The 14,274-nt window shown below is 39.4% G+C and overlaps 3 protein-coding genes and 1 long non-coding RNA gene across 8 annotated transcripts in view; 2 read left to right on the plus strand and 2 right to left on the minus strand.

Moving 5' to 3' along the window:
• On the minus strand, positions 1-3,008 carry LOC112494068. The gene is made up of 3 exons (XR_003059198.1): positions 2,641-3,008; positions 1,306-1,613; positions 1-1,218 (listed from the first exon to the last, which is right to left on the minus strand). It is a non-coding gene; the product is annotated as an uncharacterized LOC112494068 (long non-coding RNA).
• LOC107265849 (facilitated trehalose transporter Tret1-2 homolog) overlaps positions 1-10,564 on the plus strand; it is a 53,434-nt gene extending 42,870 nt beyond the window's left edge. For all 4 annotated transcript variants that reach the window (XM_015735710.2, XM_025083084.1, XM_025083083.1 and 1 more), the window contains 6 exons: positions 3,196-3,326; positions 3,549-3,795; positions 3,896-4,180; positions 4,259-4,511; positions 4,599-4,945; positions 5,087-10,564. In XM_015735710.2, coding sequence (XP_015591196.1) covers positions 3,196-3,326; positions 3,549-3,795; positions 3,896-4,180; positions 4,259-4,511; positions 4,599-4,945; positions 5,087-5,224 — 1,401 coding nt within the window. In that variant the 3' untranslated portion in view covers positions 5,225-10,564. The remainder of the gene's footprint in view (positions 1-3,195; positions 3,327-3,548; positions 3,796-3,895; positions 4,181-4,258; positions 4,512-4,598; positions 4,946-5,086) is intronic.
• The window catches only part of LOC107265851 (mediator of RNA polymerase II transcription subunit 20), a 66,901-nt gene extending 54,517 nt beyond the window's left edge, over positions 1-12,384 (minus strand). Inside the window, exons 1-2 of one of the 2 annotated variants that reach the window (XM_015735714.2) lie at positions 12,178-12,384; positions 10,858-11,000 (exon numbers count right to left, since the gene is read on the minus strand). In XM_015735714.2, coding sequence (XP_015591200.1) covers positions 10,858-10,984 — 127 coding nt within the window. In that variant the 5' untranslated portion in view covers positions 10,985-11,000; positions 12,178-12,384. Of the gene's footprint in view, positions 1-10,857; positions 11,001-11,251; positions 11,393-12,177 lie in introns of those variants that run through there. The other variant, XM_015735713.2, reaches the window with a different exon arrangement.
• Positions 12,385-12,632: 248 nt separating this feature from the next.
• LOC107265850 (isopentenyl-diphosphate Delta-isomerase 1) lies at positions 12,633-14,113 on the plus strand. Its single transcript, XM_015735712.2, has 3 exons — positions 12,633-12,810; positions 12,906-13,188; positions 13,256-14,113. Exons 1-3 carry the CDS (start codon positions 12,800-12,802, stop codon positions 13,712-13,714), a joined length of 753 nt encoding a protein of 250 aa, XP_015591198.1. The 5' UTR covers positions 12,633-12,799; the 3' UTR covers positions 13,715-14,113.
• Positions 14,114-14,274: the final 161 nt, after the last annotated feature.

Here is a 14,274-nt window from a genome sequence, read left to right on the forward strand (position 1 = left end):
TATACGTAATTGAGAATCCTTTCAATCGAAAAGATATTAGGAGACGTCCTGAAAGTGGGATCTGCGCATTCGTCCGGAGATACGCGCTAGTTCTCCAAACAAGCTTCAGCATCGATTCGAGGAGTACATACTGTCTCTCTTTCTCTCTGGACTCTCTCCGGTCTTCAGTCTCTCTGAACGTTCCTGCCATGAAAAGAAACGGAGTACCTGAAATTTTCATTGAACTCCATCTTCGGTGAAGTTTGGCTCGCAGCCATATTGAAATGCAAATGGCAAAGATAGCCCTGGGTTAATTGAGTGGTTCGGCTTAAAATGCATAACCGAGCACACTCGGTGCACGTACGAACCTTGAGTCTCGTTCTCTTTCTCCGCCTACGTATAGTCAGTCTCTACAGTATCCATTTCCATAATACGTCACGGATTTTTATAACTTTTTATTCCACCTAATAGTTTCAAGCTAATGGCTTTTGGTTACCTTCACTGGAGGGGCCATCGCGAATCGCCATCGTATTGTGTGCTTGCTAAACCTAGTATCGCAGCGTGACAGGCTGCACGAGCTTTTAACATTCCCCCCGTTACCGTAAGCTCAGGGATCAAACGAACCTGAATGCACTTTTTGACATTGCCGAGTTACTGGCGCGCACGTGTGACTCTGCAAGGACTGTTGCTATTTTTGAAATTGTTTTTTTGCACTGGACCCTTTTATCTCGTCGATGACGTCACTGGCATTTTTAAGAGCACTCGAAGCTTATATAAAATTTTTTTAAAATAATTATAAACCTTCATTAGCCCTTATTATACAGTTGACCAATAAAAGGAGTATCTAATCTGTATATAGTATTCACAAAATTTAAATTTTCCATAGCTGAACACATCTACTCTTAAAATCCATGAGTGATCCGCAGATAGGATACAGAATCCACAATCTATCGGTGGTTTGGATTACGCAAATATTCGTTACGGGTAATTTCGATCCCTGTGACAATTCCTTCATAACGGATAGGCGGGCAGCTGTCTTCCTGAGGATATCCTTGTGGCTATACTGTTTCGCGATGCTCTTGTCCCATCTCCCTGATGATTCAGCTTCTGTACCTCATCGCTGGGTCTACGTGTTTCTTGAGCTGTTCTCCGTATCCGCGACAGATTGGCGTCCGGAGATTAATCCAAATGACAATGCCGGTTATCCTCACTTTCAAGGTACTGCACAACGAACAAAGCCTAAGGTATACAAAGCACAAGCAATGAACAGTTTCTTTTCGACATACTTCTGAATCCGAGTAACGATACAGAAATTGAAACACGTACCATAGTACAACCTTTTCCCACGGTACGGTAGTGCTGCATTTTGATGTTTTCAGGGTGTATATTCATTGTGTCAGTATCCCATGACAGTATTCATTCAAACAATTTAGACATTGTTTTATCTGGAGTGTCGAGTTGCTTTCTTATCCTGAGTATAACATTAAACATGTTGGACGCCTGGAGGCGCAGTACTTGGTCCTCGATGAAACTTGCGCTCGTCGAATACGTCAGCACGTAGACGCAAAGGCAAAGTGTGACTTATCGGTCGATGAGATAATAACGTATCCCTTGATTCATGCCGGTTGACGTTTCTGTAATTAATTATTAATGAGTTAGATCCATTAAGAAAATCAAGGAGCCAACGGATACTCAGTATGAACGACGCCTGCTGACAGAGACAGAGGTGGTCAACTGTTAGTTCCTATTAGCTCTTTTTCGAAGCACCTTCGATATACATATAATATATCATTCTCTGACGAAGAAAGCAAACCGGAAGTCGAGAAAGGCTAATTAGCCTGCATTAGCCCGATATTGCTGTATAATCGTTTAATCAAGTTCTGAAACGAGATCAGGGCGCGTCGACAGCAACACGTTCTTTTTTAACACTGGCCTCGCCTGTTAGTAGGTACAAGACTCTAGTTAAACAAATAAAGAAACGATCCGTCCTGTAGAAGTAAACGTGACACGCGCGACACGCGATTCAATGGTAAGACGGATAATTGAATGCATATGCAAATGCATATGGGATCGGCTATGCAACTCGAACCCCATATATAACGCTTAAAATTCCTCTGGACAGATACTTTAAGTGTAAATACGTTCATAGGTGTGTGCATATATATACATTTAGTCAGATGCATAAGAATATGATTGCCATACGAGAGAAGTCTCCACCATTCCTGAGTATACCTATATATGTCATGTATGTACGCATACGAGTCGCACGACGTACTGTACTATATATGCGGTAGTAAAGTGAGGGTGGACTTGCTGTGAAATATCGACGGAATTTATAACAGGTGCAACTGGCAGGAGTTTATGGATGGCTTCGTAGTTCGTACCTCTTTGCGATGGCAAAGAGCCGAAGAAAAAGGAGTATTCACGAGAAGAAAGGATATATTATATTTTCTAGGTGTTTCTCTGTTAAAATTCATAAGTGGTCGTACACGTTACACTGAAGTGACACGTATCACTGAAGATCAATATTGAACTATAAGAGATGAATAAAAACAATCTATTGTCTAATATAAAGTGTGAAATATACTTCGTACAGAGAACCGTACCCTGATAGCGTAACCTGAGAGCTATATGTATGTACACCTTCAGCGGCATACCGACCTTCTGTTTTAGGGCGTACACGCATGTCCATTGTCGTAGTGTACATGGGTAAGAGGTACAAGACACTGTAGTACGTTGATGTAGATAGGTTTGTAGGTGGGTATAAACGTGGACGAGCAGAATGTTTAGTATTCCTCGCAGGAGGTAGGAGCTCGGCTTTCAATTTGCGGGCCGCAATTTGTCCAGAGACACCAGGACAATACAAATTCGCACCAGCAAACCCACCGTCGTGAATCTGCATCCGAGCTACCGGAAGAGCGGGCTTCCTTCCGTGGTTTTGCGTTCACCTTGATAGTACGGCATGCGCAGTTAACAGGCATACAGACTGAATGGCGTCGATCTCTCAAATTGAAAGGGAGCTTTGAAAAAAAAAAAAAAAAAAAAAAGATTGGCAGATCATGGCCAATGGACCATATGACAGCAAAGAAAAGTCAAGTCAAGACGAAGGCTCATCTCGAGTGTTCGCTCAGCTACTTCAAGGAGCCATTCCAGTACTTTTTTACTTCTGTTCTCATCGGATGATGCGATACTGATTCGCGGTTCTCTTGTCCTCAGGTCCTGGCAACCCTGGCACTATCCATGGGAACACTGGCGTCTGGCTTGGCCAAGGGTTACACGTCGCCAGCGCTGGACTCTATTCTCGACAGTCAACCTCATCTGTATCACTCAGCGAGCAATGACACTTGGTAAGTACTGATCTCGCAAATAGCAGTGAATATTAAGATAAGACGAATTGAACTCGCAGCGGTAGTAGTAGATGCTCACCATAGTCCTGGTTAGATCGGATGACACCGCACCCTTGGTAAAATAATTGTAATGGCCAAGGGTGAGTCACAGACAATTCCACTCCAGGAGATTGGGACACAGAAGTCGAGGCTCCGTTAAAACAGTTACTAATCTTGTCGCAGGTCAGGATTCTCGGTAACAAAACAGGAAGCTTCTTGGGTAGCATCCCTCTCTATGCTGGGTGCCTGTGTCGGCGCCATGCTTGGCGACTGGATAATGCGAAGGGGTCGCAGATTGGCACTTCGCGTCTCATCCTTACCCTTGACCGCCGCCTGGATTCTGACGGGTGTTGCTCCCAGCGTAGAGCTCGTCTACACCACGAGCTTCTTAGGTGGTCTGTGCTGCTCCGTCATCATGATGGTCACTCAGGTAGATCCGGCTTCTTTATGGAAAGGATGGACGCTAAATACCATTGATTTTATTCTGGACGGAAAGTGACAGAAAAAAATAATTTCATGAAATCACATAGGTATACATCTCGGAAATATCAATGCCAAGTATAAGGGGTTGTTTATCCGCAATGCTCAAAGTCGTCGGGCACGTGGGGGTACTGCTTTCCTACATCGCCGGGACGTATCTGAACTGGAGGCAGAGTGCCCTTCTGGTTGCAGTGGCGCCACTGATGCTCTTCCTTGGAGCACTCTTCATACCGGAAACACCGTCCTATCTAGTACTCAATGGTAAGGATGAGGAAGCTGCGCAGAGTCTTCAGTGGCTACGTGGCTCTCACGTCGACATAAGGCACGAATTACAGGTAATTCACCTAATTCCAGGCATACCACTGACACGAGCCAATTCAGCGACAATCACAAGATCCCATTTTTAATTTCAGGTCATCAAGACGAACATCTTAGCCTCCAGAGCTAGGCGATACGGTTTGACGTTTCGGAACAGCGTGATGACCCCAAGACTCTACAAGCCCATTGCCATAACGTGCGGTCTCATGTTTTTTCAAAGATTCTCAGGAGCCAATGCATTCAATTACTATGCAGTCATTATATTTCGTCAGACCTTGGGCGGTATTAATCCTCACGGAGCGACAATAGCCCTTGGATTTGTGCAGCTGCTGGCTTCCCTACTGTCAGGTGCTGGTCCAGTTCTTTTTTAATACTTTTATTCAATCACAATTTCTCCGAATGATTCCCAATAATGGCAACCAACGAATATCGCAGGATTCCTCATAGACATCGTAGGCAGGTTACCACTCCTGATAGCCAGCACAGTCTTCATGTCACTTGCACTGGCAGGTTTCGGAAGCTACGCATACTACAACTCGATGTCGCAAACGCAAAATCTCCCATATCCCGATCCGTCCGTGATTGGCCAACACGATTGGATACCCCTACTCTGCGTGCTGGTATTCACGACGGCCCTGGCGTTGGGCATATCGCCAATTTCGTGGCTATTGATTGGCGAGCTGTTCCCTCTCGAGTACAGAGGACTCGGCTCCAGCATCAGCACAAGTTTCAGCTACTTCTGCGCCTTCTTTGGGATCAAGCTCTTTATGGACTTCCAGCAGGTGAGGATCGTCCTAGTGTTCTGGCGAGAACACTGCCAAGCCATTCCCAGATCCTGTTCATCCTAAGAGACGCAGGCAGCCCTAATGTTTTTTTTTTTTTTTTTTTTTTTTTTTTTTTTTTTTTTTTTTTTCATTTCACAGACTCTAGGTCTGCACGGGGCATTTTGGTTCTACGCTGCCATGGCTGTTTGCGGACTTTGCTTTGTCGTTTGTTGCGTGCCAGAAACCAAAGGGAAGCAACTGGACGAGATGAATCCGGACTACGCCCAGGCTCGGTAGTATAAGGCCTCCCTCACTGGAGGGTTATCCAACTTGGAGAAGACTAACAAACCCCTTCCCGGCGGGGCGTATCCGAACGAGCACGATCCTCGTCGTCTTTACGTACCCGGAAGCGCTGCAGCCGGCAGTAAAGAAATGTCCAATGGTTCGAGCGTCTTACCGGAGCGTGGCAATCGCAAGCTCGCCGACTATTGTGGCTTCATTGCTGAGAAGACCGGTAGAATCGGCAAGAATATCGGCAGCTTCATGCAGTCGAAGGGTCTGCTTCCTGCGCGTAATGAGGAGAGAAGCGACGAGAGAAATACGGCCCTTAACTATAACAATGGATTTACCAGCGATACTGGACGCAACGATCGATGGGTTCATCCGAATAGCACTAGACCCAGTCGACCCGCCGAACGCTTTGATAATGGAAATGAGGCTAGTGAGAATAATGGCTGCAGAAAATATCGCGATCACAGAAAGCATGGAAAACATTTTTATCCTAGAGATACCGTAGCTCCGAGTAAAACTGACCATTTGAAACAGGGGGATTGCGCTCTGATCAATTACAATGAGTGTCCTCGCCGCGTCCACCATGAACGTCGTCAGGAGCTGGTACCGTTCTCCAGGAGCACGGATGATCTTGAGAGAAGGGTCTACGCCACTTTACCAAGACGCAACAGGACTCTTGGTCTCGATGACTACGCTTATTCGGACGATCGTTATCGGGGATCGAGGTGTCCCAAGAGTCTTCAGGATCTCACGGATATCGAGATAGAGAAGATCATCGCCAGGAGCGCCGGCCATCCGAACGTGGATTTTTCCCTGGCTAAATACTCGGCTGCCAAAAGCTACAGGAGGCACGCGGAAGAGGAGAATTACATGAAACTGTATAAAAGCTTATCGAGGCTCGACAGGAGTTTACCCAGAGGAAAGTACGCACCCGGGAGAGTGCATTATGAGAGAGAGTACAGGATATATGGAAAGGACACGGTCGCTTTGATATATTACAAGACATGCTACTTGTGATGGCCAGGATAAGACGAGTATCGAGAATCACTCAAGAATCGAAAGATTCTTTAGGTTTATTTTCTTTTTTCATACTACGCCATATTCTCAAATGTCTTTTTTCCGTTGCTTTCGATGAATCCTCAAATTATAGAGAATCGAAAATCTTTGGCGTTTACACGGATCTAAGACGATTTCGAGTAGACGCAGTTGTAATGTTGAGTATTTACAAAAAAGAAAACTTTTCTTTTTTACATCATTTGCCAAGCTCAATGACACGGTCTAAGTACTAGGATACTAATTGCGTTTTCGATGCGGCAAGTATAAGAGTCTCTGGGCCCGGAATGAAATTTTTTAAATTTTCAATTAACGGTAAAAGGCTAGAACTTCCATACATCGTGCCTTTCTCAAAACACGACAATACTATACGTTTAATGATTAACACGTTAAGGAGATACTATATGAGTAAGCGAACGTCAGGAGGATCTTTAGTATATAGGTTAAAAATATTATTATTACTAGCGTAGCGTCGTCTACTACTCGTTAGTAGCAGATTACTACTTAAAATTAATGCAACAGGGTCATCGTCAATGCCGACCGATCTTACCGTCATTGCCAATGATAACGATTGAAATTCGAAACGAATCCTTTGAATGTACCACTAAAAATTTTTCAGACACTTTTATCGTGTCAGAAGAAATTCAATGCACGGACCTATTGACCTAATTAGACCTTATTCAATTTCGTAATCGGCTTCTATTCAATTAATATTCCTTTGGGTACGAAAAGTTTTATGAATTTTCATTGTTAACGACAGCAAAGATAAATCGCTCGTTCGAAACGGATCTGTACTAGTGGAGGGGCCCGCTTCCGGATTGAACGTTACTTAAAGAAACAAGAAAAAAAAAATACATTTGCAACATACCTTCGTCGTGGCGTGACGCTAAGAAAAATTAGGAGGAAAAAAAAAGTAATATTAATTGATTTGAAATTGGCGAGACAAGGCTTCCAAAAAAACCGCCCCGACCCGACAAAGGCGAATGACTTAAATGGAAAAAAAAAAATTATATAAGAAACAACCACGACAATATCAATTGTATAGATATATATATCTATATACATAAAAATATATATATACATATATTATACATATATTATATTTCATATCAGATAGATATTTAAATGTATATTGCCTATTGTACATTGTACGTTTAGAACGGAGAAAAAAGAACTAACGACAATATTAACCATTGCCAAATTAATGTGAGAGCTTTGGAGAGTGTATATCCAAACTTATAAAAACCTATGTATAAGTAATAGGACAGTTATAGAGTTCAAGCGACACTAACGATATTCTTGAGGAACAAATTCCAATTATAATTTTCCCCTATTCTTCTCTTTTATCTCTCTAATTTTAAGTATAATCACGTGCAATTCGAAATTCCGTAAAATTTTCGAGCCCTAGACAGTCCCGCATGATGGCCGCATATCTAGATTCGCGGTAAGACGTTTTATATTTTTATATAGTTTGTAGAGGAAGCGTCCGCGAACTCAGTAGCGTACGGACGTGGATTCGCGATAATGATTAAAATTTTTTTTTTTTTCAATTTTTCAATTCATCACACCAATAGATTTTCGATTATCGCGAATCAACGATCTGCACCGTAATGAGAAAAATTCTATCCATACGTATATACTATATATATATATCTTTTAGAAAACCCGTGAGTCATATCCCTGCCATATCCGACTTTCTTAACAAGACAAAGAGCGTCACCATGTATATATCTTAAAAAGCGTGTATGTACTTAAGCAAAGCAAAGAGCGGAAAAAAAAAACTTTTCGTTATACAAAAATAAGAGGACAATGCGAACGTAGCTCACGACGGATGGATATTTGGAAAGATTAAAAAAAAAAATTATAATTTCACATCGAGTAACCAATACGTAAAATTGAACTCCAGTAGTAGGTACACATCTATAACTACGAGTAAAACTCGGCATTCCTTCTGCGAATATCGAATTCCTATTGTTCCAAGGGTGGAACTTGTAATCTGAACTCAATCCGTGGGAACGACGCTACTTCTGGATACCGTCCGCAAGAAGCTACCTAGGCGTATAGAATAATATGTGCAATGATCTTTCATGGGACTGGATACGATCGTGACTTAATGGGGTAAGAAATAACGGCGGACTATCAGAACGATAGTTTTGACGATCGTGAAGCGAATTCATTGGATATTTCATTGATCGTATTCAGTTTAATGAGGAGGTAAGAGATTAATTGACCATTCGCACGATAACTCACGATTCTAAATACTTCAAGTAAGCACGTATCATCGTACGTGCCCACGTGTGTACATACGTTCGAGTTATCGACGAGTCGAAGACTTTGTTTTCTTTCCGACTAGACGAGTTATATTGAAAATAAAAAAATCTGCACTGTGCACTTCTGCGAATTGAGGGTTTCCATAAAACGTAAGGATATTAAAGTGCGAGAATCGATAATTCTATAATATTGGAGACGTATATACATATACTTAATATAAATACAAAGATGCGAGAATGTAGAACTTTCTAATATAGCGTGCGTATGTGTGTATGTATATATATATATATATATATATATATATATATATATATTTATATTCGAAGGAAAGCCGCTTCTAGAGGCACCGAACGTCGAATAATTTTATTCGAGTAATTTCGCAATTACCCAAATTTTTTTTCTTTTCAAGAGAAAAAATTGTACGAATGTAAATTTCCCGACTGAAAATATCGTTAAATTAATTAACTCGTTACGAGTCTTATAGCTAATTCTTTTCTCTGGATAGAGCTTAATGACTTTCCGTTAATTATTATTCAATTTCGTCAATACTTTTGGCGTAATATATAGATACGACAATAAAATATATTTAAATAAAATCAAGTACTGGCCATTGTACTGGCGATTATGCTGGATTGCCATTGTACGGGTACGCACGTACGTACGAGTGACAAATTTGAAATTGTATTTTCCAAAGAGATAAAGTAACCAATGACACCAGAATCAAGAACCTTTGTAAAAGGCTCGCGCCTAGCTTCGCTTGCTAGATTTAATATTTTTGTAATGACGCGTAGTCGTAGCTTGTTCGTACCAACCTATACGATATCGTCGGTACACACTATGATATAAAGTAACGATTACAAAAATTTAATTGAACATCGTTAACCGACAGTATTCAAGATTAAAGAATTAACAGTATACTATATACTTTTTGGAAAAAGAATCGCATTATTAAGATCTGCCGTCTGAAAGAGAAATGCCTCACTAACAATGATAATAATACCGAAATACAGCGCCTTTCAAAGGATTTATTTTTTTTATTTATAAAAAAAAAAACTATAAAAAAACTGGCCGCTCATGAACTGTACGAAAAAATTCTATAAAATTTTAAAAAACCGTTCGAAGTGTTCGCGTAGACTGGATTATAATATGTACGTACGAAAACAGAAGACCACGAGGATAAAGAGTATGTAGCACAAAAAAAAAGAATATAGTGAGAAAAAAGGAAAGGAGATGAACAAATATATATATACAGTCCGGCCATTTGGCGCAGAGCTGTGAGATTTTGTATGGACAGAATATGTGTACCTCCTGCGAACGCGCTAGACATGTGTTTGTCTTATCGTGTATGTAATTAAAACTCCCAATTACCTAATGAGTATCTATGCGTTTGTACCTACCTAGCGAATAATATAAATAGTACGTATTACTTGTAAAATCGCTGCGAGGGTGTTTCGTGGAACGAAAAAGTTGCGTCTTTGTATAGATATATACATATATATACTATATATATAGATAATATGTATAGAGGTTTATATAGCTCATACGCACCAGTTGCATTAGGCACTTGTCACACGATAATTCTGGAAAAATATCATTTGAGAAAACACTACAGGCTGGAATGAGAAACGTTGATTGTTAAAGAAGAGCTGGGTTCTTACGACTTTTGAATATGCTGTACATATATTGCCAGCGCAAGAGAAACGGACTTAAGAGATCATACCTGCGTAAGACAAAGACGTATATAGTCTGTTTTCGCATTTGCAGCAGACATGAGAAATGCTAAAATTCTAAGGGTTAAAACCTTTGGTAAGTGTTCCGAATATCAACGGTGTTTGGGGATGTGTGAAATTTGCTGTTTTTATGAATTCGATACTGAATATTGACTGAAAATGTCATGTGACATTTAAACAAACAAACCTTATGGCAACGCAGTGAAAATGGACTCATCCATTTGAGCTAGAAAGCCCCGTATTGTATTATGCATCCATGCTTGATAAATAGAGATACACATTCGGCAGAAAATATTTACTGAATTTCTTATATCCTACTCATATCCATAGGTAATTCATTATTCAGAAATAGCTGTACAGTAAGTAATAGCTACTATTTCTTAGTTTTTCAATAGTCGTATGTTGTTACATGCTTATGATTCATTTCAACACAGTATTGCCATCTTACCAAAATGTGCCGAACTACAGGAAGTTGTGCGATGATAACTACTAGTTTTGATCGCTCACATGGTTAATTCCCGATGATTATTAAGCATCAAGGAATCTACTCTGATCATATTTTGAAAATCAAGAAAATTCACTCACCGAGCTGAGGCACGGACATGTAGGTTTCGCAATCTACCAAGAACTGCCCGGTCTGTACGGCACCCAGGGCGACGATCCTCTTCGTAAGGAATTCAATAGTCTGCGGGCCGGTTCTGTTTTCCGTCATGGGAAACTGTTGCAGCCTGAAACATGGTGATACGGGTCACTAATGTTGCAGGATCAGTTTAAAAAACAAACTGAATGACTTCTGCTACAATTTTAAAAAGGTATAATATCTTAAAGGGGCTTCTTTTGACACGTGCCGTCTAGACGCCGTAACCTATAATTCAATAAAGTGCGCCAATCTCATACAGTACATTGTATCTTCTTGTCATTTCATTATGTATTTTAATATTGATTTATATGCCATGTATTTATGGTATAAAAAACTTACACAGTCACTCCCATTTTTAATTACGAGCACTAAACCATACGCGCTCAACTTGAAAACACTGAATGACAACTGTATACTTGTTTATACCGCAACTCGGTGAAAGCTGCTAAAATGGCGCTGGTTCTTATTTCTTCTGTTTCATAATTCACCGATAGATGGTGCGTCATCCTAATTAACGTTGATTTTGAAACATAGGTACCAAATAGACAGTTAACTGATGATTCATTTTATTTGCTCTTATCACATCGATAGATGACCCTCAGTCGAATCACGCTGTCTGTTATATCGGACAATACTATAGACTGAACATCAAGAAATTAGACTTATTGTCGCGCGACTCCGACATATCGACGCGTCATTGACTATGTTATAAAAACGAAAAATAAATTATTTTTGAAAAAATCTCTGTACGAATGACAGAACCCGCGAACTTGTGTCGAAATTATACTGGCAGTATCCTCCATTCAGATACTACCTGATAAGTGTTGTTCTTTATGATAAACTTTACAACTTGCAGTACTCATCGGCTACCAATGATTTCACCCAGGGTGAATAACCCTCTAAGGGCAGGAGTAAAGAGCAAGTTAATAAATAAAGAGAGAAATAAATCAGAAAATAAAGAAATAAGCAAGCAGAGAAGTAAGGATTAGTAGTTGAGAATTGAAGAAGTAAATATAGGAAAAAAGAAAGAAATGTATAAAACAGGATTTTTAACGAGACCAGTTAAGTGATCGGCTTGTGGAATAATGAGCGTTCTGAACTTGAGCCGCGGAATTTGTTGTGTTAAGTTACTACTGCGACACCCCTGTGGGCTCGAGTAGAATCCCTGAAGTACGTTTAGAAACCTCGCTAGAGTCGACTCTAGTATCGTTCTATCCTTTTTATAATAATAATGGTAATAAAGAGACGCAACGTGCCCGAATTACCTTGAGTAAAATTTCTGAATGCACTCTTAAGAGTATCCAGGATTCACGTTTAAATGAATATGAAGGAGTTATGTTGTTATTTACAATAAAAGTTAACTCAGTCGCACTATTTCAATATACTTGCGTGACCTCCAATTTCACATTCTACTAAATCGTTCAAATTGATTCAGAGATCTCATTTTTCCAATATCTTTGAGATCTCTGAGTACAAGATTCCAATTGTAAAGGATAGATTTAAACACGTTTAGAATTTCTAAGTCCTAACGTGCAGGGCGGAACAGCAATCACACGATGATTAAAATCCCTAGACTCATTCACATACGTTTAGTTTTCACCGTGCAGAGTTTAGACAGAGTTAACCAATCACTTATAGGAGTTGAATGGAATTGACCAATGAGGTCTCTAAACTTTGTGTAAACACTGTACGGTGGAAACTAAGACATTGGTTTTATTCTATTGCATGTGCCATCACGTCACAATAACGCTTGAAAAAAAAAACTTGTCACATATGCCATTATGAAAGACATATTTAGTGAGCACATAGCTTTTTCATGCAAATTTATACATAGTAAGGCCAGCGAGTGTATCGGGTCATCGAATATATTTAAGTTAAGCTGTCCTTATGTCAAACACGTGAGTTTTTTTTAGACTGGAATCCTTATCGTGTAATAATTTATGGGCTACTGTAAATATCTATTGAAAGTTGTTATAAAGCTGGTATTTTACAGTATGATATCCAGAGGAAGCAGAGGAGTTTGTGCTATCCTACAGGAGGTCTCGTGTGCTTTTAAAAGGAATTACGCCAAAATGGAAGTCGCTCCGTTACAAAAAGCACTTCTTCAAGAACTGTGTATTCTTGTTGACGAACAGGACAAACCAGTTGGAGAGGCTACAAAAGAATATAGCCACAGAGTTGCGCAAGATGGTAGCATACCTCTTCATAGAGCATTCAGTGTTTTCCTTTTTAACAATAATGGTGACCTACTAGTTCAGAAACGTTCTCCAACAAAAGTAAGTTAAGAAATGTATAATTCCTTTCTGCGCATCGCAATCGCTATTTATTCACTCTTCATTACAGATTACATTTCCTGAAATGTACACTAATACATGCTGCAGTCATCCTTCTGCAAAAAATCCTGGTGAAGCAGAAGAAGATAATGCTTTGGGTATTAAAAAAGCTGCACGTCGACGGCTTGCTGATGAACTGGGAATCCCTGTAAGCGAAGTTCAGCCAACAGATTTCAATTATTTAACAAGGATCCACTATTATGCTTCATCTGATGGATATTGGGGTGAACATGAAATAGATTACATTCTGTTTCTACAGAAAGATAAAGTATCTCTAGATCCTAATCCAGATGAAGTCAGTGAAATACGTTGGGTGCCAAGAGATCAAATTGAAAAATTTGTAAAAGAAATTAATGCACCCCTAACACCATGGTTCAAACTAATTTTGAATAATAAATTATTATATTGGTGGGACAACTTGAAAGATTTAGACAAATTGCAAGACCATTCAACTATTCATCGTTTTTAACTTGTATTTAGGAAATGAACGCGAATTGTGATTATATGATTAAATCAAATGTATTTTTATTTTATATTATAAATTTTGGGTTCTGGAATTATTAAATATATATATTTTCATGTATAACAAGACAACCAATTTAACTATTATTTGATTTTAATTTCAATTTTTCAATCATTCCGTCACTTTTTTTGCTTTTATTATCGTTTTACCCTTGAAGTAAAGTAACAAAGAATATTGGTCTGCATAAGTCAATACCCAAATTGATGCTACATTTATCAATTATTAAAAATAAAATTGATTTTCATTATATAGGTGGATTGATAACGCATTTAGCAGATGGGAATTAAAATATATGTAGAATGTAGAATGAGACAATGAAAAACTACATAAATATTCAAAAATTAAGTTCAACATTTCCATCCATAGATATGGTTATCATTGCTTTCAGTAACTCCTATCTTATTTTCTTATATCTTATTTTCGTTTCTTTGATAACTTCACCCTTGACGTAAAATATGTAACCAGATAGCTTTTAATAAATCACTCGTGAAAATTATATTGTATTT

The sequence above is a fragment of the Cephus cinctus genome, unplaced genomic scaffold (genome assembly GCF_000341935.2).
Source record: "Cephus cinctus unplaced genomic scaffold, Ccin1 Ccin1_scaffold0240, whole genome shotgun sequence".
In the NCBI taxonomy this organism is placed as follows: Eukaryota; Metazoa; Arthropoda; class Insecta; order Hymenoptera; family Cephidae; genus Cephus; species Cephus cinctus.

Excerpts from the sequence above, each read along its gene's own strand:
- LOC107265850 (XM_015735712.2), top strand. Across the intron at positions 13,189-13,255 it reads AGAAACGTTCTCCAACAAAA|ATTACATTTCCTGAAATGTA; the intron begins GTAAGTTAAGAA and ends TCTTCATTACAG.